This window comes from Quercus robur, chromosome 5 (assembly GCF_932294415.1).
Source record: "Quercus robur chromosome 5, dhQueRobu3.1, whole genome shotgun sequence".
NCBI lineage: Eukaryota > Viridiplantae > Streptophyta > Magnoliopsida > Fagales > Fagaceae > Quercus > Quercus robur.
The window spans coordinates 71,396,467-71,423,066 of NC_065538.1; the positions used below are offsets into that span (position 1 = coordinate 71,396,467).

Genomic DNA, 26,600 nt, shown 5'->3' on the forward strand with positions numbered 1-26,600 from the left:
TTAAAAATCATTATAAAAGCCAAAATTCTGGATTTGTTTCTCCCTCAAAGATAGCACAAGATCAAATATGCCACTAATATTCTAGTACTACAATAATCAACTTTCAACCATCTACAAATAATTCAAATTAAAAAAAAAAAAAAAAGCACAAACAACCACCTAGAAATAACAAATTCAAGTAACAAAAGTTTCAAACAATTATCTAAACCAGATATATATTAGTGCATTAAAAAATTATATAAAGTTCAAATTACATTCATAATCAACTACCACTACATGTCTACATGGAAAGAATGGTTAGTAGCTTCTAGCTATATATAGTGATCTCATCTATATATAAAATAATAGGTGAAGCAGAGAGAAATTCAAATTGCAATTCCAATAGAATTCTAATTTTGTGCCATTTGTCTCTGCCACCTGTATTCAATTACTCCATAATCTGTGAGCCACGTGGGGACCGCAAAATAATATTAATCTAGGTGTCACTAATTAACTCATAAATTCCATATGGATTTACCTTGAAAGAATCTGTAATTTAAGACTCTTTCTCTTCTTTCTCGGCTCTTTGCCTCCTCCCCTTCTTATTTGCACGACTCTTCCTTTCTCCAATTCTTCATGTCCCGGTTCAGTTGCCTCTATCTCTAAAAAATCAAAGAGCCACAACTATTAAATGAAAGAAAGAGGTCTTTGTCCTTGGAACAAGACCCAAACTCCCATTGGAGCCGTTCTCTTTCTCGGCAACAGTATTAACCCAGACCCAGAGCGACGAGTACAAAAAGGTTGCTCTTTCTCTAACTCTTCGACTATATCCATTTTAGTATGAAGAAATGGAGTATTATGGTTTCTTAACCTTCAATGCATCAGACATTTATGAATTGTTTTAACTTTATTTAGTTTTACTGATCAGTTAATGTTGATAATTACTTTAGTTTGAGTGTTGTTGGTTTTGAAATTCAATTTGGATTACAAGAGTCTATTAATTTGTTTCCACCTAATTATTTCTTTATGTAATTTCTTAGCCCACCAAGGAGCTTAAATATAATTGCAATCTTGTGATTTTGTTTTTCTAAAGGTGATACAGTGAAGATTGAGGAAGCAAAGAGCACATACTCCTAAGGAAATGTAAGTAAATTCTTTTTCCTTTCTTTTAGTGAATTTTCTTTTTTTGAATAATTTTAATATTATTTTTTCTATGATTAATGTTGCATGTTTGTTTTCTATTTGATAACAAGATAGCATCTTTTTTTTTTTTTTTTTTTAATCTTTATTGGCTTGAGAACAAGTTAATATCTTTATTTGATATCTAATTGCGTGGTCTTTTTTTTTTCTCCATTCTTTGAGGTTTGCATGTGAAACGATTTCTGGGTTTGTGAGGGTTTGTGAAATTGAAGGGTTTTTATTTTATTTTGTCCTGCAACAAAATATATATATAGTGGTACTTCATGTTGGTGCTTTTGCTCCTAAGATTGGCCTTTTGATTATGTTATAGTGATCTCCTTCGCTATTATTGACCCGTTGCAAGTTGAGAGCACATTTCAACTCTCCATCAACAATGAAGCAAAAGTAGTGTATTCCTAATGGAAGCATCATAGTAACAGAAGCAATTTTTCCTATATTCTGCAAGTCCTCCCTGTTGAAGAAAGAAAGAAAGAAAGGGGGGAGTTCATCAATATCAAATTATGAAGTTAAAGGAGAAAAATAAATTAAGTTGAAACTTGGAAAATGAAAAGTTATGTTACTTAGTCTGCCAGTTGTTCCACGATCCCACCACAGATACTACATTGCCACCACCATACCATGTGATTTCAACAGAAATCAATCTTCCACCGAAGTAATTCTCATTATGCACCATGCTTCCTGGCAATGGATGCCGCTTTTTAGACTATATAAATTCACAAGGTGTAAATTCACGAGGTGTTGGCATGAGAGTCACAAAAACCTGCAGGTAAAATGTAAAATGAGCTTAAATCCTCATATAAACATTTTGTGCATTGTTTACATTGTTTTTAAAGTAAAACTTCCATTATCATTTTTAATAGTATCTCTAATACATTTATATTTTATTGCAACTGTGCGGTATAACAATGTCCAAAGGATACAGCTTTCTTGATCAAATATCTGATGCTAAGGAGACATGGAGAATTAGAGTGAGAATATGCAGAATGTGGAAAGCAGTGAATAAGAGAAGTGGAAATAACTTCATCAGTCTTGACATGATCTTTATCGATGAAAAGGTTATCATACTTGACAACAATAAAATGTTTGAATCTTTCAACTATTAGTTGTTTTTGTAATATAATATATAAACTAACTTTTGACTTCCATTTCCCTTTTTACAGAAAAGCTTAATGCATGCAATTGTAAGAAAGAATGTGTTTCAAAAATTTAGTACCATCCTACATGAATGAGGAACCTTTATCACTTCAAACTTTAAAGTAATCGTGACAAATAAAGGTTACAGACTGGTTTCAAATGACCTGAACATCATTTTCCTCTTAACAACTTCGGTTAAGGAGTGCAATGAAGAAAGTGAACTCATACCTATGCATGCCTTTGAATTTGCAACATATGATTGTATCAACAATCGTTTGAATGACAATTCTTACCTAATAGGTAAATTATGTTTTACTTCACCTCTTCCCCATTTTAATTAATCAAAATTCATCCTTCAAACATTATTTTTTACGTGTACAAACTTGCAGATATGATTGGCAAACTTACTGCTGTTGGACCCATTGAACAAGTTCACTTTCACAACGGCTCTACAAATATAAGAAATCTCCAAATTCTACTACTTGAGTAATGAACATTTCATTTTACTCCCATTTACCTCAAAATAATTCTTTTGTTTCTTCATGTGACTCTGTTTGCTATTCTGACAAAATTAAATGATAAAAGAAATATATGAATGTCTCTGAACCCATGCACTTTTATTTCTATTCATCTTCCTTCCAACTGGGTTTGAGCCCACCACCCTATTTATATGAAAAACTATCCTTTTTTAATATTTGAACTATAAATATCTACTTGAAAAGTACTTCTATCTCAGCTTGAACACTAATGACCAGATTGGACTTTTGAACCTGGCTGTGTTGCACATTTATGGTTATAGAGTTCAACTCTATTATAATTAATCGAATATAAATGTTAAGTTTTATTTCAGTAACATTCAATAATTATTATTAATTTTATAGTATGGATGGGAAGCCGGGTTGGGTTAAGACCTTCCAGTCTTGCACACCCTATTAAGTTGACTAGGTACCATTTCTAAATGGAGTTTAGAGAGGGTTGCACTTAATATAATTCTATTTAAAAATTGAACATGAGATGCACATTGCACCCATCATAAAAGTTATACTTGAATTTCAAATTGCATATTTTGAAATCTTTCAGACTATTTAATGGAGATGGTTTCAGTAATATTGGACTCATTGCTACAAATAGGTATTGGTTATGGCATGTGATTTTGGCAGGCCTGCCATGAAACCATGCTATTAAGTATCAAAACTGTGAAAATTATTTAACAATGTTCCCAATTCCTTTATGTGATCACTTATTCAACACGTTTATCTGTTAAGTATGAGTTTACTATGGTTCTATTATTCAACTAAATTTGTTTGTTTGAAGTAACTTCTTTCTCCTTTTAGGCTTCCTATGTGTTCCCTTTTACTTTACATGGTTGTGTAAATATAGAGGTGAATTGCTTATTCAAGTTTTCCACTCTTTCAATTATTAACACTAAGATTGTTTTTAACTACTGTATTTAATCATGAATGGTAGCAAATCTCACATTTTAATGTCTTTTGAATGCTATAATGTACCATTAGGGACAAAGAGCTAAAAATATCATTGTGGGATGAAAGTGCTGAAACAATTACTAGAAATGACTTCAAAGAAGATGAAGGTCCTTATATAATTATTGTTACTTCAACAACTGTAAAAGCATTCCAAGGTACTGAAAGATAGGTAGTATATGTATATATAACACTTTTTATATAATAATAAAAAAAAATGTGTATAACAAATTCTTCAATGTGTTTTATGGTTTTTTTAATAAGGCAAACTGAATCTTAACACCACAAGTGCAACTAAAGTTTACGTCAATTTGGACATTACAGAGGTTTCTGAGCTCATTGACAGGTTCATAAACATTTACTTTACTAATTCTCTATGATGGATTATGAATGGATTTTTTTAATTAAAAATTTTATCTCTTCCTTTCTTCAGATATAAAGTTGTTGAGGATGAATACGATAATGTTGTTCGATCTATTCCAGCACATGACAAAAAACCCAAATCTGAATCAGAATTGATATTGCAAACTATGATGTCATTGGCAGAAATTAAAGCACTGGAATGGGTGGAAGGAGTCAAGGTTTTCTTTATCTTGAAATATTTCAAATCTAAATCTTTATTATTCAATCAAAACTAACTAGAATGACTAATTTTGCAGGAAAGATTTTTTACCTGTTATGCGGATATTGTAAACATAGAAACAGAATTAGGGTGGAATTATATCTCATGTCAACTTTGCAAGCGAAAAGTAAAACAACAAAATAATATGTTTTGGTGCAACAGTTGCAATTCTGAATCTCAGTTCCCTATGCCTAGGTGACTAAATTCTACATTGTTTATACTATATACCTGTTCAAATGATTGCATAGGAAAACAAAATGAAGCACACTTTCTAACTTCTCTCATTATTATATACAGTTACAAACTACAAATCCAAGTGAAGGATCATACTGGGACAGCTTCTTTTGTTCTTTTTGATAAAGATGCAGAAAAAGTAATTCAAAAAACTGCTATGGAACTTTCTTCAAAAGTATCTAATCTAAATTCTTAACCACTTCCAAATTTATGCTTAAACATAATGTTTTTATTATACTAACAATTTATGGGCCTTACATCATGTTGTGCAGAATCAAGTGCCAAATAAAGTACCTCAAGAAATTCAAAGCTTGCTTGGAAAATCTTATACATTCCAAATAAAATTTGATGATTACAATGTCAAAGAAAGATGGGAAGTTTACACTGTCACAAGTGTCTTTAAATCTGAGTCTAACAAACACTCAGGAAATGTTGTTGCTGACAACATTCAGATTAAACCATCAGAAACACTGTTCAGCCATGACCAAACTATTGCAAACAATTCTATTGCTACTTCAGATATTAAATTACTTACAAGCCAGGTGAAGGTGGCCACTGAGCATTGCTTGAAGGGACAAAAAAGATCAAAAGTAGGAAAAAAAAGAAAGCCATGAAGAGGGGAAGAAAGAAGAATGAAAGGAAGCTATAATGTGGAGAGAGTAGGATGATTGTGATTGTGCATGAAAGGTGAGAAAATGAGAGACAGAACTTCCAGAATTGAGACAAGGTGTACATGAAAGAAGAGTATGGCATTACTGTTCGATATAAATAACAGGATTAGTGGGTCCCTCTAAGAGGGTACAAGCAAATGACTCATGAGGAAATTGATTATTATTACGACTCAAAACCAATCAAATTGCTCACAATTAAAAGAAACCCTGAAAAGCTCTAGAGCTCTGCACAATAATAGACTTGGTAACAATAAGTACAGTAATACTAATAAGTATTAATTAAATGTATGAACCATTTCTCAAAACGAATTTTTTTGTTCTTTTCTTTCTAAAACTACTTTCTTTCATGCTCTTAATGAAAAGAACAACCTGTTATCTTTGTTTGCATGGTTGGAAACCTACGAAAAGAAGTTGCAATGAAATTCATAAGTACTGGTAGTAGATTTTGAGAGTATGTGTAGTTCTCAATGAAACGCAGAAGTACTGGTAGTACATTTTCAGAGTACTGGTAGTAGAGAGACTTGAGATTGGGAGTAGAGAGAACGGAGGCTTCTGAGATTGAGAGTGAGATTTTGATTTAATATTGAGAAGTGAAAACAGATCTAAGATGGGATTGAACTCCTTGAAGACTTAGGTTTGCGTGTGGATTCGGTGGAACAGTGTTTGAGATGGGATTTCCCTTTCGATCTTAGCGTTCTGAGCTTCTGTCTTCTGGTGATTTGATCTTTGCTTTTGCTGATTTGATTTTTGCTTTTGCAAACTCAGTTTCACGAGCTCACCTCAAGAACCGAGAGATATATATCTTTTTTTTTTCCCTTTACTCTTAAACTTTTGGTCGGGTTGGGTTATACGAATTTTCAAACCCTTAACCCACTGTCCAAACAGAATATTCAGGTTTACTAAGAAAACAAACCAAATCCAACTGATCAGAGGCTTCGGGTCAACCCACTGGTCTAAGGGTCTGTCGGATTCGGCCTTAAAACAAGGCCACCTCCCCACCTCCCCATCGAAGCAAATTAAATTAATAAGATAAATTAAAGTCACAATATTGTTAACAACATATTTCATAATTACCTTATTTATATGATAAGTTATTAACGGTAGTCAAGAAAGTAATGTTATTGTCCTAACGATGACTCCAAAAATCAATAACAATTTACTAACTCAATAATTGTAAAAAATGTTTATAGTGTAACATTGCTCTAATTTAATAAGAAAATTTTAATGATTCTTTTCTTTTTCGTGTCATAAAAGAAGAAAAATTATTGAATACATTGAGAGTATCATAAAAACGTATTGCTAAGTTTTGTGAATGAAATTTTCTGGTTAATAATATGAGTTTAAACTTAACTGAGCATTTTAAACATAAATAAACTCATGATTAATAATATATCCATTCACGTGCGGTAGCACGGGTTACATACTAGTTATAATATAACTCGGCTGCTAGCCCTCATAAATAACGCAGAGCCTAAACCTAAACCTATGTCCTTCACCTATAACTCGGTTGCTACACAAAACATAAAGCCTAAACCTAATTCCTTAACCACTAACAATGGCAAGAGAACCTTACAATCTGGTCACTGATATTCTATGCCGACTACCGTTCAAGTCACTTCAACATTTCAAGTGCCTATCAAAGGATATCTGCGCCATAATCGACAGCCCAAAATTCAAAACAATGCAGAGGAATCATTCTCTAACCACCAACTCTAACAGCAAATTCATTGTTGGAGACAACCACGAGCTCTGCTCAGAAAATCTAGACTCACTTGCATTGGATTGCTATAACAACTCGCCAACTTTGTGCTTTTTTGAAGATATATTTCTCTGGGACTGGAAAGATCTTACGGTTATGTAATACTGGTTGATTTTGATGCTAGAATTTACTTTTTTTTTTCTTTGAATGATTTGATGTTTGTGAAGTAATTTAAATATGTGATTTTTAAGTTTAATTTTGTTTTTCTAGTAGACTTGAGAAAATCGTTGTTTCAATGATCTTTATTTGTGCATAATTAGTCTTTTCTCTATTGGAAAATAACATCTTAGGAGAGGTCGATTAAAAAGTTAATATAACGAAGGTTAATATAACATATAGAAATATCACTTAACCCAAAAGTTTAAATTTATCATTTAGACTCATATGGCCTTTGCAAAAGATGTAAGAAATCAAGTATCTATGAATAACCATTCATGGTCTTCTTTTGTTATATGTTTCAATGTGAAAAATCAAAGCTTTGTATCGAGGATCCAGATATTGCACAGAATGCAATACTTATGTATAGCCAAAATGAAAAGTTAGAACTTCACTTTTGATCTCAGTAGTTCAATCGGACAAAAAAGTAAACTTTTTAATTATAACCTTATCAGATCAGATGACCAAGATGAAAAGTTTTTTTTTATTTTTGGGGGGGCGGGGGGTTAAAAAGGAGACTAAGATGAAAAGTTATGTTTTCAACTTTTCATCTCAACCATCCAAAGGGTTACATGAGATTTTGAATTCTAGTAGTGAATGGATGGCACTAGAATTGTGACATTTTGTTTTTGTCTTCGTACACTATATCAAAATTTTATTTTGCCTAATGAGTCATATGCTAATGTGGGTGTTTTTTAGGTTTATTAGGCAAATTTTAGGGCTTATGCTATTTAGAGAAGCCAATGTGAATGTTCTAAGGGCTATTTTAGGATTGATATGCATCTTATTGGGTCTCAACAACTCTTCTTACCACAAAGGGTTTTTTGTTTGTTTTACTAAAATGGTTGAATCTTTCATTAATTAGTTCACCAGTAAATCATTTTGTACAATGGGGAGAAGAAAAAGGTAGGCAATTCTCAATCCAATCCTCAAGCCCCTCCTTATTTTGAGCTTCACATGCAAGGGCTTTAGATACTTTGTTACAGTGTTTGTCAACTTTAATAAATGAGATTTGCACAAAATGTAGCAAGAAACATTTAAAATCCTCAACTAAAACACCCATCTCAGAGAGAGGTCGGAAGGGCATCTTGAGTGAGCATGTTGACCGAAATATGTGTTGGGCTTTGTGGACCCTAGTTGTATTTAATTTGGATTATAACCCGACCCGAAATAATGTTGTTACAATTTTTTATGGGAGATTTTTTGAGACTTAGTTAATAGAGTGGAGGCTTGGGCCTACAGGCCCAAGTCATTTCGCATTGTAAATCCTGTATGCAGAATATAAAAACTGTTGCCGAATCACGTAAATACTATTTTATGTGTGATTATTTTTCTTTGACTAATATTTTTGTCTATTTTTGCATCTTACTGGTCTGAAAATTTCGTATCAATTCCACCACTAATGAAAAAAAAAAGAACTCACTTCATAAGGACACATAACAGATTCCAGAAACTTTGATGATAACCATTGATCATTTATGAGTCTTTTGAGAGTAGACGCACGCCACAAACCACATGATGTGAGGCCACTAACAACGTTGTCCACACACAATGCTTCCATTTGTCAACACAGTTTCTAGAAAACCATCATAGTGTCAACCATCATCAGAAATTGTGGTTATTGGCTACGACCAACATCTGTCTTACGCGTTTCTAGAATGATTATGTTATTCACTCAATACTTTACAAATTTAAGGTTTTTAAAGATAAATTTGAGGCGGCTTTAGAGATATTACGAGTTACGACCCAATAGCTTATATCTATTGTAAGCTCATATACTTGTAGACTAAGGACACTAACCCTAAGGTAGTTTAGGACTTAACGTTTTCTTATATATATAACGCTCGGTCAAAATTGGCATTTGTTCATTTCACCTAAAAGATGTAACAAAATGTTTATGTTTTAAAACTATTTAGTAAAATGCCCATTTTTTGAAACTCGATATTTGAAAAATCGAGTTTCAATGAAAAACTTGATTTGATGAAAATCGAGTAATGTAAGAAATTTTACAAAGAACTCGAGTTTCATGTTTTTTTTTTTTTTTTTTTTTTTTATTTTAAGTTTGATTTCACATAACTCGATTTTCTAAAATCTAGTTTTTCAATGAAACTAGATTTTTAAAAAATCGAGTTTAAAATAGGGGTATTTTGCTAGATAGTTTCAAGACAGGGGCATTTTGTTGACAAATTTTGGTAAAAAGGACAAATGTCCATTTTGGCCTATAAAGCCTATATTGGGCTCATTGTAAATACAAGTCATATAGTAAAAATATACCAAGAACTTTCATTTGTGGACGTAGGTCGTTAGGCCAAACTTCATTAAAATCTTGCTTTTGCTTTTTTTTTTTCTTCAAATCACTCTCCAATTTAAAATTTTACCTTTTGTGAATTTTCTTTTTTATAATCTTCAAATTCCCATCAATGTTTAAGTTTCACGTAAAACCAAACTAATTGGTCTTATTATCTCTTTCAAGTTTCAACTAATATGGTAAGAGACCACGTATGTAACTTTTCTTTGCTAATTTTATATAAGTACAAAACTAGGGTGTAATTCTATTTGAATCGTTTTGATTGTAAGAAATATTTGAATCGAGCTTATTGGGGATTTTAGAAATACTGAACATAAGATTAAAATGTAAAAATTAAGTACAATTTATGTTTTACTTTCCAAACGCTTGATTATCAATATAGTACAAATAGAGTTACCTTTTCTAAGAGTAATCAAATTCAGTACAACTAAATCTTTGAGTTTAATTGAAGAACCTGACATACTGTATCCAATAAATTGTACATACAATTTTCTCAAAATAACAATTATTAATATATAAAAATATGAGTAGGAGTTGAGATGGAAGTGGGAGGGATTATTGATATTGGATTAAAACCGAAAATTTGATTAAGGCATTGAGATAAAGCTTGCAAATTATGTGAACTAATTCACATGGATGAAATGATCGATTTATCAGATAAGCTCAAACTCTAACGGGGTTTGCATTTCACATTTTTATAGACATTGAAGAAGATGAATTTTCAATTTCTACCCTTAAATTAGAAAAGATAAAAGATTAAAAAGTTTATTTTTTTTATTATAGGATTCTGTTAACAAATGTACATTGGTTAAGATGCATTTAATGCTTTATTAAATAATTTTTAATACATTTAAAAAAAAAGTCAAACTATACACATGTATCTATAAAAACACATACAATCATAATTAATTTTTGCATGTAAGCCAATAAATATTTAACATGTGTATTTTATGTTTTGAAAAGTATGCATGTGTAAGCCAAATGAGTAATGCTACATGCACAAATTATTTTACAACATTTTTACAAAATGTTGGTGTGACCAATCTCTTATTGGTTTCTATCTAAACCCACCATTAATATCACATTTTCATTTACTAATAATTACTTACCACATCAACTGTTTATAAAATAGTTTGTATCTCTAGCATTATTCAAGCCAAATTATTGCAGCATGTGCATTGATCTTTGACATAATCAAATACACAATCAAATCTACAATATGCGTTAGTGATATATTGTGACTGGTACACTTAATTTTTTTTTTTTGGTAAATACCCGAGATAGTCGAGGGTGGCTCCACTTGAAGCCCAGGGGTTCAATTGAACCACTAAACTATCGAAAAAATATATATTATATATAATTTTTGTTTTTATTTTTTTGTTTTGACCCCTAAAATAAAATTTTGAACACACTAACCCTTTTTTTTTTTAAGTCCAACTGAAATAGGCTTGAATATGATCCTTTCAACAATATCTTTGACATTTTTAAACACACAAAAAAGCCCAATAACAACTAATTTGATCTAAAATATGGAAAAAAAAGCCCAACAACAAAAGTATAAATTTGTTAATCTTAATCCTTAAACTTTAGTAAAAACTCATTTAGATCTTAACAAATTTGAAATAAATTAATCCAATGGGAGATCAATGGATGAATGATTGTTTGATTGTGTATATTGAAAGAGATGTAGCTCGTAGAATTGATAATGAATATATCATGCCAAGATTTCAAAATATGAAATCTCATAGAAGACAATTGTAAAACTTCATGTATTTGGGTTTTTTTTTTTTTTTTTTTTTTTTTTAATATTGATACATTCAAGTTATTTTTTGTTTAAATTTTATATAATTTATGCTTTTTATTAAACCCCTAAAACATAATCTTGGAGCCGCCACAGGTGATTATCCTACGTATAAATATTGTAATCCAATTAAAAGTTGTTTTAGAAGGAATCCCATCCCAATTTTATACCAAGCATGAATTTGAGTTTGTTCATATGCAAAATCTAGATCTCAATCCCATTAAAGATGCATATGCTATCTCATTCACTTATATTGTCTCCTTGGTTGAAAATTTTACCCTTAAATTAGAAAAGTTAAAAGATTAAAAATTGAAAAAAAAAAACTTTTCTAATATAGGATTTTGTTAATGAATATCTAGGGTACTAGTTAAGATGCATTAATGCTTTTAATTAATTAAATAATTTTTATTTTTTTTTAATTAAAAAAAATCTACTATACACATGTATCTAAAAAAGCACACACAACCATAGAGGCAGAAGCTTTTGCTTGCCGTAGAGCTCTAGAATTTGCCATGGACATTGGTTTTTCTAAACTGGTCATTGAAGGGGACTCTATACAGGTGATCAATGCAACCAACTCCAACAAGGCTAACTTGCCTCAGCTAGGCCACGTATTTGTCAATATGCAAAATCTAGATCTCAATTCCATTAAAGATGCATATTGTAACGTCCCAGTCAGTCCAAAAAAAAAAAAAAAAGATCAGATTTTTTTAAGTTCCCACGTGCCCCACCTAACCCCACTACCCACCACTCATTTCAATCCATCTCACCCTCTCATGTCTGGCCATATCTCTCATTTGTTCCTTTTTCTTTTCTTTTCACTTAAACACACTCCTCTCTACTCTTATATCCTCTCTCACCGGTACTTCCACACCACCACCACCATTTTCACCATCATTTTTCCAACAAGACCACCAGAAAAATCCTTAGGAACCCCCAAGTATCATCATCCCTTTATTTGAGGTAAAATTTTCTATTCTTTTTGGTGGGTTTTATACTTTGCTTGAGGTTATATTTTTATCCAAGCTTTAATAATGATACCCATGTGATTTATGAACATTGGAAGTGATATTTATGTGTTTTTATATATGGGTTTTGTAATGGTGGAATTATTTGATGAGTGGGTATATGATTTGTGCTAATGATGACTACCTAAGGTTTATGTATGTTTTAAGTTATAACATGTGATGGTTGGTAAATCTAATTTTTCCATTGCCATTAGGTTCATTTGGAGTTAGTTGAAGTTCTAAATTTTTTGTCTTGGAGGATATTTTGATTTTGCCTTCATGGGTCTCTTAATGATGTAGTGTAAATTTATGGAAGCTAGTCATGATGTTAGAGATGATATTAAATGGGTTAACTTTATAAGTTGGAGTTTATGAGTTGTGAATCAATTTGTTGAGAAACTTTGGAAGTGGAATATATTATTGTTGGTGAGGTTAAATACTAGGCTTGCCTTATTAAGTGCTCATTTGGCAATTCCTAAATTGTAGCTAGATACATTTCAAGCTTTATGCTTATTATGATAGGTTTACTTTACATTATTTAGGTTCTAGCTAATCTCCTTGGAGCTTGGAGAGTTAGGCTTTTGCAGTTGCGAGGTAAGTAGCATTTTAATGGGATTTTTGGAAAAATAACCATGTTGCATGAATGTTGTTTTTGGGTTAGACACTTTTTGGAAACTACCTATGGAAACTATATTTTCCTTAAAACTATTGTGTCGTAACCTTAATATATAAATGATCATATATATGAAAATGCATCATATTTGGTATTGCATTTGGGGAAATGCATGAATTGTTGACATGGAAAAATGAGCATCTTTTATTTAATCTTTGATAAGGAAATCATAGATTTTATGGTATATTAGAAAATTTAAAGATGCTTATCTTGTCTTATTATGTGGGAAATTGATAGAAAATCTTTTGACAAGAATGAAATTGAAAACCTTACAAACTTTGTGGAAGTTAGATTATTTAATGTTTTTCTGAAATTACCTAGATATAAACTATGTGTTTCAAAGTATATGTAACATGTGAGCTTTATGTGGTTTTAACACTATGTCATGTGTGATTTTTCGATGATCACCCGATTTGGTTTTCATAGTCTTTGTGACAACGGAATCAGATCCAAGTCAGTGCCCTTTCATTTTGGATAATGTGTTCTTCCCTACTACCCATGGGGGGAAGAGGTTCCTTGATTGTGTGTGAATGAGGCCACTGTCCATAGGGCCAAAAGACCACATGCAAGAGAGGTCCTATTTGACGCGCTCTCTGCTGCCCATGGGGGAAGAGAAAAACCTTGAGAGTATGGGTGAGACTGTTGTCAATGGGGTCAAGAGTCTGCATACCAGAGAGGACAATATCATGTCAGTTGTGAATGGGTGGATCCCCTGACCAGTCTATGTGGTAGTGTGGTATATCTGTGATAATTTATCTTATGTTAGATATTATGGCTTTGGAAATGATATTGTTGATGCTCACATATTATAGTATATAGTTTCAGGGTATTTACTTTGAGAAACTTTGTGTTTCATTATTTAATCATTCTTATCATATTATTATTATTGAAGATGAAACTTGCATTTCCCCCACCCCCATTAATTATGCTACTTACTGGGTTCTGTCTCATTCCATTATTTTATAAACTTTTCAGAGTAGGCAACAATCTTTTGAGACAGCTTTTTGGTGGCTAATAGTAGTTAGACTAATTACTGATGGAGGCTGAACTTTTGTAATGGAGATATTAGATGATGTACATCTTAGAATAGGTTTAACTCATTCTTTTGTATATTATAGTGGTTGTGATGTTATTTCCACTGATAGGATAAGCTAATGATATGTAATTACTTATTCAGACCTCTATTCTTTTGTGGCCAATGGTCCTTGTAATTATTGCTTAGAACTTTGACTTACTTTGAGAGTATATTCAATGGAATTATTATGATAATTCTTGGTGTTGGTAATTGATATGATTTATGTGAATTGAATTGTCAAAAAGGAAAAATCTACAGGTACTTGAGACATCTTTCTCATGCTTTGGACCCTTTGGGGTTTGGGGCGTGACACATATGCTGTCTCATTCACTTATATTGTCTCCTTGGTTGAAAATTTTACCCTTAAATTAGAAAAGTTAAAAGATTAAAAAGTGAAAAAAAAAATTCTAATATAGGATTTTGTTAATGAATATCTAGGGTACTAGTTAAGATACATTAATGCTTTTAATTAAATAATTTTTATTATTTTTTTAATGAAAAAATCTACCATACACATGTATCTTAAAAAGCACACATTACCATAGAGGCAGAAGCTCTTGCTTGCCGTAGAGCTCTGGAATTTGCTATGGACATTGGTTTCTCTAAATTGGTCATTGAAGGGGACTGTGTACAAGTGATCAACGCAATCAACTCCAGCAAGGCTAACTTGTCTCGGCTGGGCCATGTATTTGAAGATCTAGGTGCTCATCTCGGGTCTAAGGTGGGCAGAAGTATACTAGGTGAAGAGGAGTGCAAATTTGGTTGCCCATAGTTTAGCACGTAATGCAAAAAACATTATAGATGATGTAATTTGGCTGGAGGATTCTTTGCCACCAGCTTTGGATGCTCTGTATCATGATTCTTTAACTATTATTGAATGAAATTTGGTTCCGGTTTCAAAAAAAAAAAAAAAGTGTGCATTACAACTCATAATTAAATATTTATTAATCTTTAACTTGCACCTTTAAGACACATGTTAACCAGGCCCTTTAATGTAAGTATCAATAAATAAATAAATAAACAAAGATATAAGATTAAAAGTTAATTTTTTATTTCTTAATTGCAAATTTTGACAATTATTGTATCATTTGCATGGATCTTTGACACAGTCAAATATGTGTTTAGTGTTCGCTGTTTATAATTTCTGTCTATAACTTGTAATTGTATTCTGATTATTATGTAATGTATTATAAATCCGACTTAAAATACTAATATTACTATTTTCAAGTTTGTTTTATTAAATATCACTGTTTACTTTAAAAAAAAAAAAAAAATTGAAGCAAATCTCATTGGTACACTTATTTTTTATTTTTGGCAAATGCCCATGATAGTCGTAGTCCTACGAATAAATGCTGGAATCAGTTCTTTTAGGAGGAGTGTACCCCACCCTAAAAATTTGATACCAAGCGTGAATTTGAGTTTGTCCAATATGCGAAATCTAGATCTCAATCGGGTCAATCCCATTAAAGATGCGGTCTCATTCACTTAATATTTGCCAGCAAGTGAGCTAAATGTGGTTTTTCTTTTCTCGTGTTGTGTGCCTCTGGACTTAAAAGAAAGAAAAAGATTCCTTAAAAAAAAAAAAGAATAAAAAGATTATGTGCGGTGGCCTCAAAATTGATCCAAAAATGGCATCATTTTAAGGAAAACAAGCTCCGAAATTTGGATAAAGACAAGGAGGAAATCAACTTATGTTGACTTGAATAAGAATTTGGTCCTTCCAAATCTTTTTCCTTTTTGCTATCTTTTTTTTTTTTTTTTTTTTCTTTGAGAGATATTAACATCAAGTAGTATACTGTATTACACAACCCAAATTTGACTTCTTTGCAGTTCATAATCTTTTGTCCTTTGTTTTTGTCTTTTTTTTTTTTTTTTTTGGTCAAGGATAAAAACCTGGTCGAAAAAAATAGATACAGAACTTTTGAGATGTAAATGTCTGTAACATGAGGCCCAGTGGGTCCAAATGAATCCAAATTGGTACATTTCCTGTGTTCTCTCTAATTACCTCTGACCCACAATATTAAAAAGTTAAGTTCTGACTTCACTGCACAATTTGCCTCTTCAAAGTACAAACCCCTAAACATTCCTGTTTAAGCAGTTTCGAGATGCCCCATTTCGGCATTTCCCCCCTTAAATCTTCACTAAGCTATCCCTAATCTTTTTCTTTTCTTTTCTTTTTCCTTCTGAAATCTGAATAAACAATTTCATCATCGAAAAACTAACATGCATATTATAAGGATAGAAAGGACAGTTGTCCATACCGATTTCCATCCAAAAGAGACAAAAAGTACCAAATATAGAAAAAAGAGATATGAAAATAACCAATAAGCAAATAAAAACAGAAATGTAACCAAAGTAAATTATTTTATAATATTTTTATAAATTATTCACGGTGTTAATTTTTACTAATTTCTATTTACCTCTACCATTAACTTTAATTTTTTTTTATTTTTAATAATAATTTACCAAATTTGCTGTTTGTAAAATAATTCTTAACTTTAACATTTTCTCGAAGCTTCTCAAAAAAAAAAAAAAAAAAAAACAATTTCTTAAAAAGAAAAACCCATCCTTTAAGCCATTTTTATTTTTCACTTTTGTTTGTATTTTCAATACCAAAATCTCTCGCACCCACAAACCCAAATTCCAGAAAATGGAAAAGGGAAAGAAAGAAGCCTTATCAGTCTTATCAACGGCAGCCAACCCTAACCTATGCCAAATGATGCCTAACCTTAAGCTGGTTCTGAACGCTAACTTCCCATCCGATGTGATTTCAGACATTCTGTACCAACTTCCTGTGAAAACTCTCGTACGGTTCAGATGCGTATCCAAACGTTGGTGTTCTCAAATAGACGGTCCAGATTTCATCAAGCTACAGCTTAAGCACTCCCTAGCCACCCAAACAAATCTCAACGTTATTCTCAAGAAATGGTATTTGTACATGGTGGAGTTCGAATCGCTTCAAACCGCCATAGAACTCAGCGCTCCATTGAAAGTGATCTGGGGTATAACCGAAGTTTTTGGGTCATGTAATGGCTTGGTTGCTGTTTGTAATTCTGAGAACGAAATGGCTTTGTGGAATCCATCAACTAAGAAGTCACAGAGATTGCCTTTTGAGCCGGTTGAGCACCCAGGTGGCGTTGAGCTTCGTCGTTTTGCGTTTTATGGATTTGGGCGCGACCCCATTAGCGAGGATTACAAGGTGGTGAGGATGGTGCAATTTGTTGCTCAAGATGATGAGGGAGATCTTGTTGGTGATGATGAAGATGGGTTTTTTTATGCGGAGGTTAAAGTTTATAGCTTGAAGAGTAATTCATGGAGGAAAATCAACGACCTTCCTTATTATGTTCGTTTCCTATTTCAACTTAATTATCTGCTTTTTTATAGAAGAGGGTATGGTGTATATGCTTGTGGTGCTGTGCATTGGGTGGCATCTGTAGGATTTGGACTGTATATGATTGTTGCTTTTGATCTTGGGGTTGAGAAGTTTCAAAATGTACCACTGCCTGGTGAGGTTGATAATGGTTTTGAAATGGATGTGGGGATCTTGGAAGGAAGGCTCTGCGTGATATTGAATTACAGGCATGTCTATGTTGATATATGGGTAATGAAAGAGTATGGGGTGAAGGAATCTTGGACCAAATTATTCAAGGTTTCTGCAGATTCCAGTTTGAAAAGGCCTCTTGGACACATTGTGCCTCTAGCTTATTCCAAGAGTGGTGATAAGGTCCTTTTGGCAGTGGAGAAGAGGAAGCTGTTTTGGTATAATATTAGAAAGAGGAGAGCCGAGAAAGTGAGGATTGAAGGGGCCCCAAAATCATTTGGTGCGGATTTTTATGTGGAAAGTCTTGTTCCTGTAGGTCGTGATGGAATGGATCAGAGGAGGAGGCAGCAACCACAAGGGGAAATGAAGAAAAGCTATAGAAAGAGAACGTGAGATAGCATAAACTTGAGTAATTAATTAATTAATTATTTGTTCAAGCCTATTTCTTTACCTGGTTTCTCTAAGTTTTGTCATGTGTGAATTTATCCTACTTAAATAACTTGATAGGTTACCAATCATGTTAGCAGCTGGTCTCTTTAATTGGTTCTCTTCAGCTTACAAGTTTGTTTAATTTGATTCACATATTGGTGTTTGAGGCTAGTCTATAATATCTATTATTTGAAAGAATTGGATGGTTGTGATGATATGTAATTAGTTTTATTTTCGTTTAACTTACAACTTCGATGTATTGGTCACCATTTTGCAGGGATGATTTCTTGTCAAAAGGCTTTAAACTGACTTTATAAACAAAGGATACAAATAGGTGCAAAGTGAAGAGTGACAAGGTAGTAAACTTTTACCATAATACTTGAATTGAGAATTAGTTTCTTGATGGTTAGTTTATCAAAATATAAGGTGTTTTAGTAGAGCCAGAATTAAGTTATTTGATACAGTAAATACATTGATTCTCGGAGGACAGATTCTTTCTTGTTTCCTGTTGTAGTACTTTTAATACTATGCTGTTATCGTTTCTGAGTTTTCCCCCTCAGGATTGAAAAATGTAGCAGCTGATTGTTGGGGCACTTTTATGAATGACTGAAATCAAAACTAGCCATTAATGAACTTCACATTTTTTCCATCTTGCAAGAATTTTGAATCTTTGATTGGAACTGAGTGTTCTTTGTCAATTTGATGAACTACGTCTGTGATGAAATTTTGGTTTGAAATAGATGCACCTGGTGGTTTTTGACCCAGGTCCACACCCTCAATTTGTGAACAGCTTTTACTCAAAAGAGTTTATAGAACTCTCAAACTGCATACTTCTGATGATTGTAGAATCTCTCATGAATGATAATATGGTGTCATATTCATGTCCTGTTTACTGTTTAGCTCAAGGTTTCATTCTGTCTCTCATGCTCTATGTTTACACAAGTGATAACTGATCAATTGCTTGTGTAACAGTCACGAGCTGGTGTGAAACAGTCTCAAGGAGGCAAGTGAGTGGTGTTCTACTTTACATTTTAATTTATGTTGCTGAACAGTTACCATAGTTATGCACCCTCTCAGTCTACTTCCCTTGGAAGTTGGGGGATAGCTACAGGTGAATTTTGAGATTATACACAAAAAAGATTCATTGTCTAATCATGGTTTTTAAGCTATGGATCTTCAGTGAACTTCTAACTCTGCCTGAACTATTACTTCTAACGTATATTTGGTAAAAATTTGTTATCTTTGCCTAGAAATATTTTGAATATTAGCCTCTCTTTTTTTAGATTAATACTAAAGCCACAAAATATCTTACAACATTTTTTACAAATTGTTGTTGTGGCTAACTCTTTACTGGTTTTCATCTAAGTTCACTATTAACATCATTTTTTTTTTCATTTATCAATAACCACTAACTGCATGAACAGTTTGTAAATTTTCTTGTAAAGAAGTTTTTATCTTTAGCATTACTCTTCGATTTATCATTATTATTTTCCAAAGCAATATATGAGGAATAAAAGCTAGATATAGTTTCTGTCCCAAAGTTTGGAGAAGCTATAAGATGCAACAGAAAATAAGAATCTTATTTGATAGAAATTTTCAATTGCATGATGTCTAATGCTTGTTGATGTAGCAATTTTTCTAATCATCAATTTTGTTGCTGTAGATAAGACAAAAGGAGTTGTCATCTTGGGACCTGGTACGGCTTATGTTTTCATAGAAATCAAGACTCTTCTCTTGCTTAAAGGTTGAACCTTATGTTCCTCAAAAAGAACAAAAAAAGGATGAACTTTTATGGTTTTTTGCCCCCCAGGATTTTGTTACTATAAAGTGGATTTATATTTTACTTCTTTTTGAGAGATCCAGTTAGCTCATGGTAAAATATATTTTACCTAAATAAGAGATTTGGGTAAAAATCTCGTTTATATCGAAAATCGATCAATGACTTTGCTCGAGGATAAAAAGCAATAGAACAGACTTGATCCTATTGTTTTACATGTTCTAGTTTCTGAATTTATTTGGCTGCTTTGATTATGCCCAAGGGATGCAACAGACGAAGTTTCCTAGAATTAGCCTCCCACATGCCCTTGTACAGAGAAAGAGGGGAGGAATCTAACAGGATACAACAATATAATGCTCGCAAGTTTAGAAGAAAAAAGCTGCAGATTTACCTATTATCCTGTCAAAAGAAAATTTGGAAGGAAATACATACCATCAATTTGCTAATATTCACCAGCTAGCAAGCACCTGCCATTGCCAATCAAAAGTGGTGAACCATTTCACTGTGAAAGTTGTAAGCTCTCCTCTTTCTAAACAAGCATGTTATGAAAAGAGTAGACACTTAGATCTATGACAGCTCGACTGGTATGAGAACTTTGCTAGACCACATGTTATCAGCAGGACAGAATAATTTCGATTTGGCTTGACTAGTTGACTTACGTAGAGAGTCCTAGCGATTTGTTTTTTTAAAACACTGAAAAAGGTCCTACAAATAGAATATTCTTTCTTTTTTCTCCGATGCTATTTCTGTATTCTACGTGACCGATGGTTGTGCATCACTTCTGAAGAATTAGATCACTCACAGAGTGGTTGATTAATAGAAAAATATTTAAAATTTATACAATTTTGTCTAAATATAACTCATACTAGTTGGTGTATAATTGCATAAATTTACATTAATACTATTCATTTTGTATTTAGTTTTTTATTTTTTTTTATGTATCCTAAAGATGTAAAAAGAGAATGAATGATGGTTGTTGTGTATTAAGAAGGAGAAACAATTTTTAAAAATAAATAAAAATGATATTTTGATGAAATATAATGTAAATCTTTGTATTCGTATCTCTTCCTAAAGTACTTGTATTTGTTTTGAGGTCTAAGTGTTCACTATCGTGAACATGATGTTCTTTTTATGAAATAAAACTTTGATTACCTATCAAAAAAAAAAAAAAAAAAAAGTAAAATAAATAATCTGAATATATAATGTTTTGAAAAGTAAATATATAAAATAGAAAAAGTCAGTTTTTATACTAAAATAAACATGAATTTTTATACAAATTATTGCAAATGCTCTTACAACGTGAAATATATGATATAATATCAAATGCAACAAAAGCAGGAGATCTTCACCACAATTGAATAATATACCTTCTATATAATGTAGTGTAAGAACTACTTTTATGTACGCATATTTATGAATATTGGACAAGTAAAGAGTCTTGTACCTTAATTGATACTTTTTGGTGTTTTTAACAAAAAGTTCATAGTTTAAATTTTTCTTTTTCATTGTAACTATTGAATTACACCTTAATGATAAATTAAAAATGCAACATAGATACTAATACTAAAGCTGATTCCAATGTGCAAAATAGGTAGACTGTTAAGTCCAAGGTATCTGCTAGAATAGAAAACAAATTTGTGCATACTATCAATATAGACGCAAAACTGTTTTATGCTTGAGCACAAATGACAATGCCGACAATAATCACAAGGAAGGAACAAGTTAATTTTTCTAATTCTTCATTCCCCAAGAAAAAAAAAATGCATCCACAAACACAAAAAAGAATGTTGACGTGGGCTACAATGCTAATGAAGCCAAGAATAAAAGCGAGAATGTTGTTCAAAGTAATAGAAGTGACAATGAAAATGCAGGCCAAAAAGAACTAGTTGAATCCCAAGAAGAGAAAGTGGTATCCTCAAACATTAATAGGCATAGTCATGCTAGACTGGGCACATTCATGAAAACAAATTCAAGTGGGAGTGACTTTAACACTAGCAACTTCAGCCTCTATGAATAGACCCTCCTTTACCAAAGTAAACACCATAGTCCTACGTTGAGTTTCAGAAAAACTAGCTGCAGCCATTTCCATTGCAAAAGGAAGTTGAAATCACAATTTCCAGACATCCAGAACATGTGAAACCAACGTGGTGTTGAAACAAGCAAGATTGAACAATACACCAAACCCCCCAGCACAATCATTGGACTAAAATGCCCTGCAATGGTTGAGAATCATAATTGAACATATGGTGATAACAAACTTCCGTTGGAAAGCGAGTTTGGAGACTCAAATATATGAATTAGAGTTCAACAATCAACATTTTTTCTGACCAATAAAGGTATAATATATGTTAAAAATGTTAATTGCATCAATTGGTTTTCTGTTGTCCTGGAACAAGATGAATTGATAAATTAACCAAAACTAGACATTCAACAATGCAAAAATTATTAAAAATAAAATAAAAACGAAAAATAGCAGTTAAACATGTTTATTTATAAGAAGTTTCCTTACATTATGAAAGACCTTCATTAGAACATTAGTGGTAGCCTACTCACACTGTACCGGGATGTCAAAGTTGTAAACAAGGCAGTTTTCACATCAAAAACTTGAGCCTCCAAACAAAGACCTACTTCTAAGTTCTATCCAAATGACTTCTAGCAGATACAAGGCACAATCATCCTCCATTTATATCAAGTAGCATTGAAGAAAGTAATTAGTAAAACCTCGAATCCAGTAAAATTCATTTGCATCCCCTAGTTTAGGAAACAAATGCACTAGTATTTGAAGAAAGCAAACCATTCAAAAATCTCAAGGTGTAAGCTACAAACTCATTTATAAAAATTCGATGGCTGAAAAGTTGTTTCTTATATACAATTAGTACTTAATTTATCAAGTTAAATATTGTGAGAGTGCCTTTTTTTCGTGACACTCAGGCCCAAGGATCCTAGGCCTAAATGAAAAGGAGGATTTGGTGGACCGGGCCTTGACTCACCGCAGCTAATGAGCTGTTTAAGAATCAAGTGAAATGCAGAGAATACTCCTGACAATACAAACAAAAATGACAAACAAGGATATCGTAGAATGCCAAAAATTAACAAGGTAAATTCAGGAGGAAAGAGACAGGATTAACTAAGCGATAAAAAATTAGTGCTGTGGGGATCCTGGGAAATATGAAGCAAAGTTTCATTAATGCATTGTTTGTTTGATTACAGAAAGCTCACTAGGACGTGCTACAAGGTTCAATCAAGCTCAAAAACTGCAGTCTTGAATGACTATTTCAGCCTTCAAAACTTGCAAAGTTTGATTCTCGTTGAATCCGAGTATGTGCAATAGTGGCTTTTATAGGATACCGGGAAGCAATATTTTGTTTTCCCTTAATATTTTCTCTTCACTCTTGATTTTCTCTGATAGTTCTTTTTCTAGAGAATTTCTTCTTTCTTTCTCACTTTTTCGCTGCCACCCTCTTCACAACCCATCCCCCCCTTTTATAATGGAGTTTGCTGGGCTTCCCGGGGAACCATTGGTTCCCCTGTTTTGCTCTCTTGCGAACAGAGCATGTCTTGTCCCTGTTGTCTTGGTAAGTCCCTTTTCCGTTGCTTCTCATTCTTTCCTTCTCTCAGTTCTGATCCTTTTGAAAGCTTCTGGTTGGCTATCTTCTTTGGGAGTGCTGAGATATGCCCTTCTCGGCATCCCCACTTCTGGCGCCTTCTACTTTTCCTTTTCTTTCCTATTTGGGCGGAATCCTGTTCTGCCTTTTTAAAGATCGTTTGTTATCATCCTTCTTCCCTGTCTTGGTTCCCCGAGGCCTCTTCTGTCTGTGCTGTGAGAAGTCGCTCGCGCTTTTGTTTTTTTGTTTTTTTTTTTTTTTTTTTTTTCTGTCTTCTTTCTATCGAGCTGTCCCAATCTTCCTTTTTCTTTGTGCCTGAAGGGATCCGCGCCTATTGATGGTGCCTGAGGATCCTTGCTTCTTATACTTTGCCGTGGTCTTCTCTCTTTTTTCTTTGGATGCTTCTCTTTTCTGGGCTTCGGGATCCTCTGGGCCTTTCTTTTATTTCCTCATGGGTCTCCCGTATAATCCCTTTGGACTTGGCTTGAGTTTTCCTTCTGGGCTTAACTCATTCTTTTTGGGCTTAGCTTATTCTTTCTTGGGCTTAACTTATTCTTTCTTGGGCTTATTTTACTATGATCTTTTTCAGACCTCAACATTTAGCCCCTCGAGCTCGTGGGTTGCCTGAAGCCCCCGCATGAGTGATTTAGATTTCCTAAGATTTTCGTGGGATCCCCTTTTTTTCTACTTCTATTAGTTCCCTTCCCTTTTTACTCGGGATCCCGGTCCCTTTCTACTGCTTTTGGTTGCCTCCTTTTTTGCGTGTTGCGTTCTCTTATAATTATTACTTTTCGCAGCTTCCTCTTTACACGGGACGTGGCAGTTGAGTATTTGAGGTAAAACTCTCCTACCCACTTATCTCGTTTCCCATTGCTTCTCATTAATAACTGCTGATTAATCCCTTCTTCAAATTAAATTTTTGCAACTGGCGCGTCTTTCCATAAACTGTTTTCCCCAACTGCTACTTGCGCCTTTATTGTAGCCGTTTCATCTTATCACTTTGCTTCTCTGAGCTTTTTTCATCTTTTGAGTTTCTCTTCTCCTCTGTTACTCTGGTCTTCCCCTTTTCGCACTTTCAATCTCCTTTCTTCTCATTGTACGTGTTGTTCCGATGGCTTCTTCTTCTTCCCGAAAGAGGAGAGAGCGTACTCCCAGTCCTTCTGAGGGTGAAGGTTCTTCTGGTTTTGCTCCGAGTGATTCTCACGAGGTTACCGAACGTCCGGCCTTCCCTTTACGAGATCCTTGGTATTCTCCCAGTTTGTTTTTCCCTCATATATCTCATGGTGAGGCTCCTCCATCCCCTTATGTTTGGATGTTTTCTAGACAAGCGGGTTTCGCTGGTTCCGCCCAGGTTCCTGACCCTAGAGAGATTTTCGATCTCCAGATTAGGCAAGGAATCCGAGAAGCAGTTCCTATTTTCTTTGATTTTGTTCCAAGAAAGATTCAGGGCTGGCCTATATGGGTAGACAAGGAACTGTCTGATGCTGAGTTTGTGGGTCGCTTGGAGCGCACCGGTATCCTAAAGGCAGTGGCTATTTCAAGAAACCTCGAGGGCTTCAGAGACGCCAAAGGGCTCAGGCATCTGGTACGTCGTTGGTGCCCTTCTCTTCATACTTTTTTCTTTTCTGCTGGTGAATTGACGATCACCTTGGAAGATGTGGTTAATAATTTCCTACTCCCGGTGTTTGGTGAAGAGAGCCCGTTTGATATTAGCCTTTCTGGTGAGGATCTCGTGGTAGAGGATAAATTGTTTGGTCATTTTGGTGGTCACGCTGCCTCTTCTGGTGATAAGCCGGCTAGGATGGGGAGATGGGTGATGACCCTTTCTCGTGAGAAGGATAAGGAAGTGAGGTGGGCCGGTTTTCTGGCTTTTTGGCTTAGTAAGTTTTTGTTTAGTGAGTTCCCTGGGTACGGAGTTAAGTCTTCGTTTTTTCCGTTGGCAATCAAGTTGGCTCGAGGCACCCAGTATCCTTTGGCCCCTCTGTTTTTGGGTCATGTTTACTCTCAATTGGACCAACTTCATGGAGATGAGATTGAGGGTGATTCTTGTTACGTGATCACTTCATCTCTTCACTGTACCATTCTTCAGATCTTCATGTGGGACCGTTCTGCAGCTACTTTGGCCAAGTGCAGAAATTTGAAATTTGTGAAGGACAAGTTCCAAGGATCCCTCGACATAGTGAAGGGTCTTTGTGGCAATTCTACTGGTGCTTTTCCCATCATTTTTCGTTGGATTAGCTTGAAAGGCGGTGGCCTTAATCTTGTGGAGTTGTTTGATCAAGCAGGGAGCTTACATTGGAGATCCCCTCATGAGTTTGGTCCTGGCTTTGCGTGTGATTCTGTGTTGTCTTCTTTTTTATCTTCTACAGGTAATACCTTTGACTTGCGCCGTGGTGATGAGGGCAGTCTGGCTTATCTTGCCTGTATTAGCCCCTCCTGGCTTCCTGTGCCTTCTTCAAGTGGTGCAAAATATACTCATTATTCAGCACACCGGGTGCTCCGACAATTTGGTTTTGACTAAGACATCCCTCCAGTCTTTAAGGACGTGGTGCCATCCCTTCCTTCCTTGGATCCTTTCTTGAGGCTGCAGGCCTTTTCTTATTGGTCACGGAGGAGCCCCTAATTTGCAGTGCCTAACTCCTAGAGAGGAGTCTTTGCTTCTAGCGGCTATACCAGTTACTAGAGAAGAGTACAAAAGTCTTTTGTTGATTATGTTGACTCTGGTACAATTCGGGAAGCCCCGAATCCTAGCATTGTTTCTGCTCCGACATCCAATAGACGTTTATCCCTTCCTACTGCTGGGATTGTTTCTGCTGCTGCAAGTAGCAAGACTGGGTTCGCAGAGTGGCATGCCTCCAGGGGAGGTTGGGTGGCTTATGGACAGGACTTTCCTGAGACTTGGCTGGGTGATAGTCTCATTATTGACGCTTCTTCTGGAGTACCCATCAAGAAAGGTGCAATGGAGACAATAAGTGCTGCCACTGCTCCGAGTAAAGGTAAGGACGTCAGGCCTAAGAAAATGAAAGCGGTTGATGTTGGCGAAAGTACAGGGGGTGTGAAGATAGGTTCTGAGGCAAAAAGGAGAAAAACTGGGAAATCTCAAGCACACTTGGCATCTTAGGAAGGCAAGGATGTCAGGGAACCTTTG

General features: G+C 34.0%; 2 protein-coding genes and 1 long non-coding RNA gene across 9 annotated transcripts; all 3 read left to right on the forward strand.

Moving 5' to 3' along the window:
• The first annotated feature begins 2,084 nt into the window (after positions 1-2,084).
• LOC126728656 (replication protein A 70 kDa DNA-binding subunit B-like) lies at positions 2,085-5,264 on the forward strand. The gene is made up of 8 exons (XM_050434450.1): positions 2,085-2,260; positions 3,394-3,444; positions 3,828-3,952; positions 4,059-4,140; positions 4,228-4,375; positions 4,454-4,611; positions 4,714-4,825; positions 4,923-5,264. Exons 1-8 carry the CDS (start codon positions 2,085-2,087, stop codon positions 5,262-5,264), a joined length of 1,194 nt encoding a protein of 397 aa, XP_050290407.1.
• Positions 5,265-12,105: 6,841 nt separating this feature from the next.
• Positions 12,106-14,294, forward strand: LOC126726945 (uncharacterized). Of its 2 annotated transcripts, XR_007656102.1 has the most exons (3): positions 12,121-12,308; positions 12,895-12,946; positions 13,452-14,294. It is a non-coding gene; the product is annotated as an uncharacterized LOC126726945 (long non-coding RNA). The 2 variants fall into 2 exon arrangements; XR_007656101.1 differs by having other exon boundaries at positions 12,106-12,308; positions 12,895-14,294.
• Positions 14,295-16,685: 2,391 nt separating this feature from the next.
• Positions 16,686-20,772, forward strand: LOC126726946 (F-box protein CPR1-like). 6 transcript variants are annotated; one of them, XR_007656104.1, is made up of 4 exons: positions 16,686-18,030; positions 18,348-18,426; positions 19,043-19,181; positions 19,734-20,772. XR_007656104.1 is itself a non-coding variant. In XM_050432366.1 (3 exons), exons 1-2 carry the CDS (start codon positions 16,751-16,753, stop codon positions 18,385-18,387), a joined length of 1,320 nt encoding a protein of 439 aa, XP_050288323.1. In that variant the 5' UTR covers positions 16,686-16,750; the 3' UTR covers positions 18,388-18,426; positions 19,043-20,772. The 6 variants fall into 6 exon arrangements, 3 of the variants coding, with proteins under 3 accessions (XP_050288323.1, XP_050288324.1, XP_050288322.1); XR_007656105.1 differs by having other exon boundaries at positions 19,043-19,077; XR_007656103.1 differs by having other exon boundaries at positions 18,348-19,181.
• The last annotated feature ends 5,828 nt before the right edge of the window (positions 20,773-26,600 follow it).

Coding starts and splice junctions, on each gene's coding strand:
- LOC126728656 (XM_050434450.1), top strand. CDS start 2,085: ATGTCCAAAGGATACAGCTTTCTTGATCAAATATCTGATGCTAAGGAG. Junction 3,445..3,827: donor GGACTCATTGCTACAAATAG/GTATTGGTTATG, acceptor ATGTACCATTAG/GGACAAAGAGCTAAAAATAT. Junction 4,141..4,227: donor GTTTCTGAGCTCATTGACAG/GTTCATAAACAT, acceptor TCCTTTCTTCAG/ATATAAAGTTGTTGAGGATG.
- LOC126726946 (XM_050432365.1), top strand. CDS start 16,751: ATGGAAAAGGGAAAGAAAGAAGCCTTATCAGTCTTATCAACGGCAGCC. Junction 18,031..18,347: donor AAAAGCTATAGAAAGAGAAC/GTGAGATAGCAT, acceptor ACCATTTTGCAG/GGATGATTTCTTGTCAAAAG.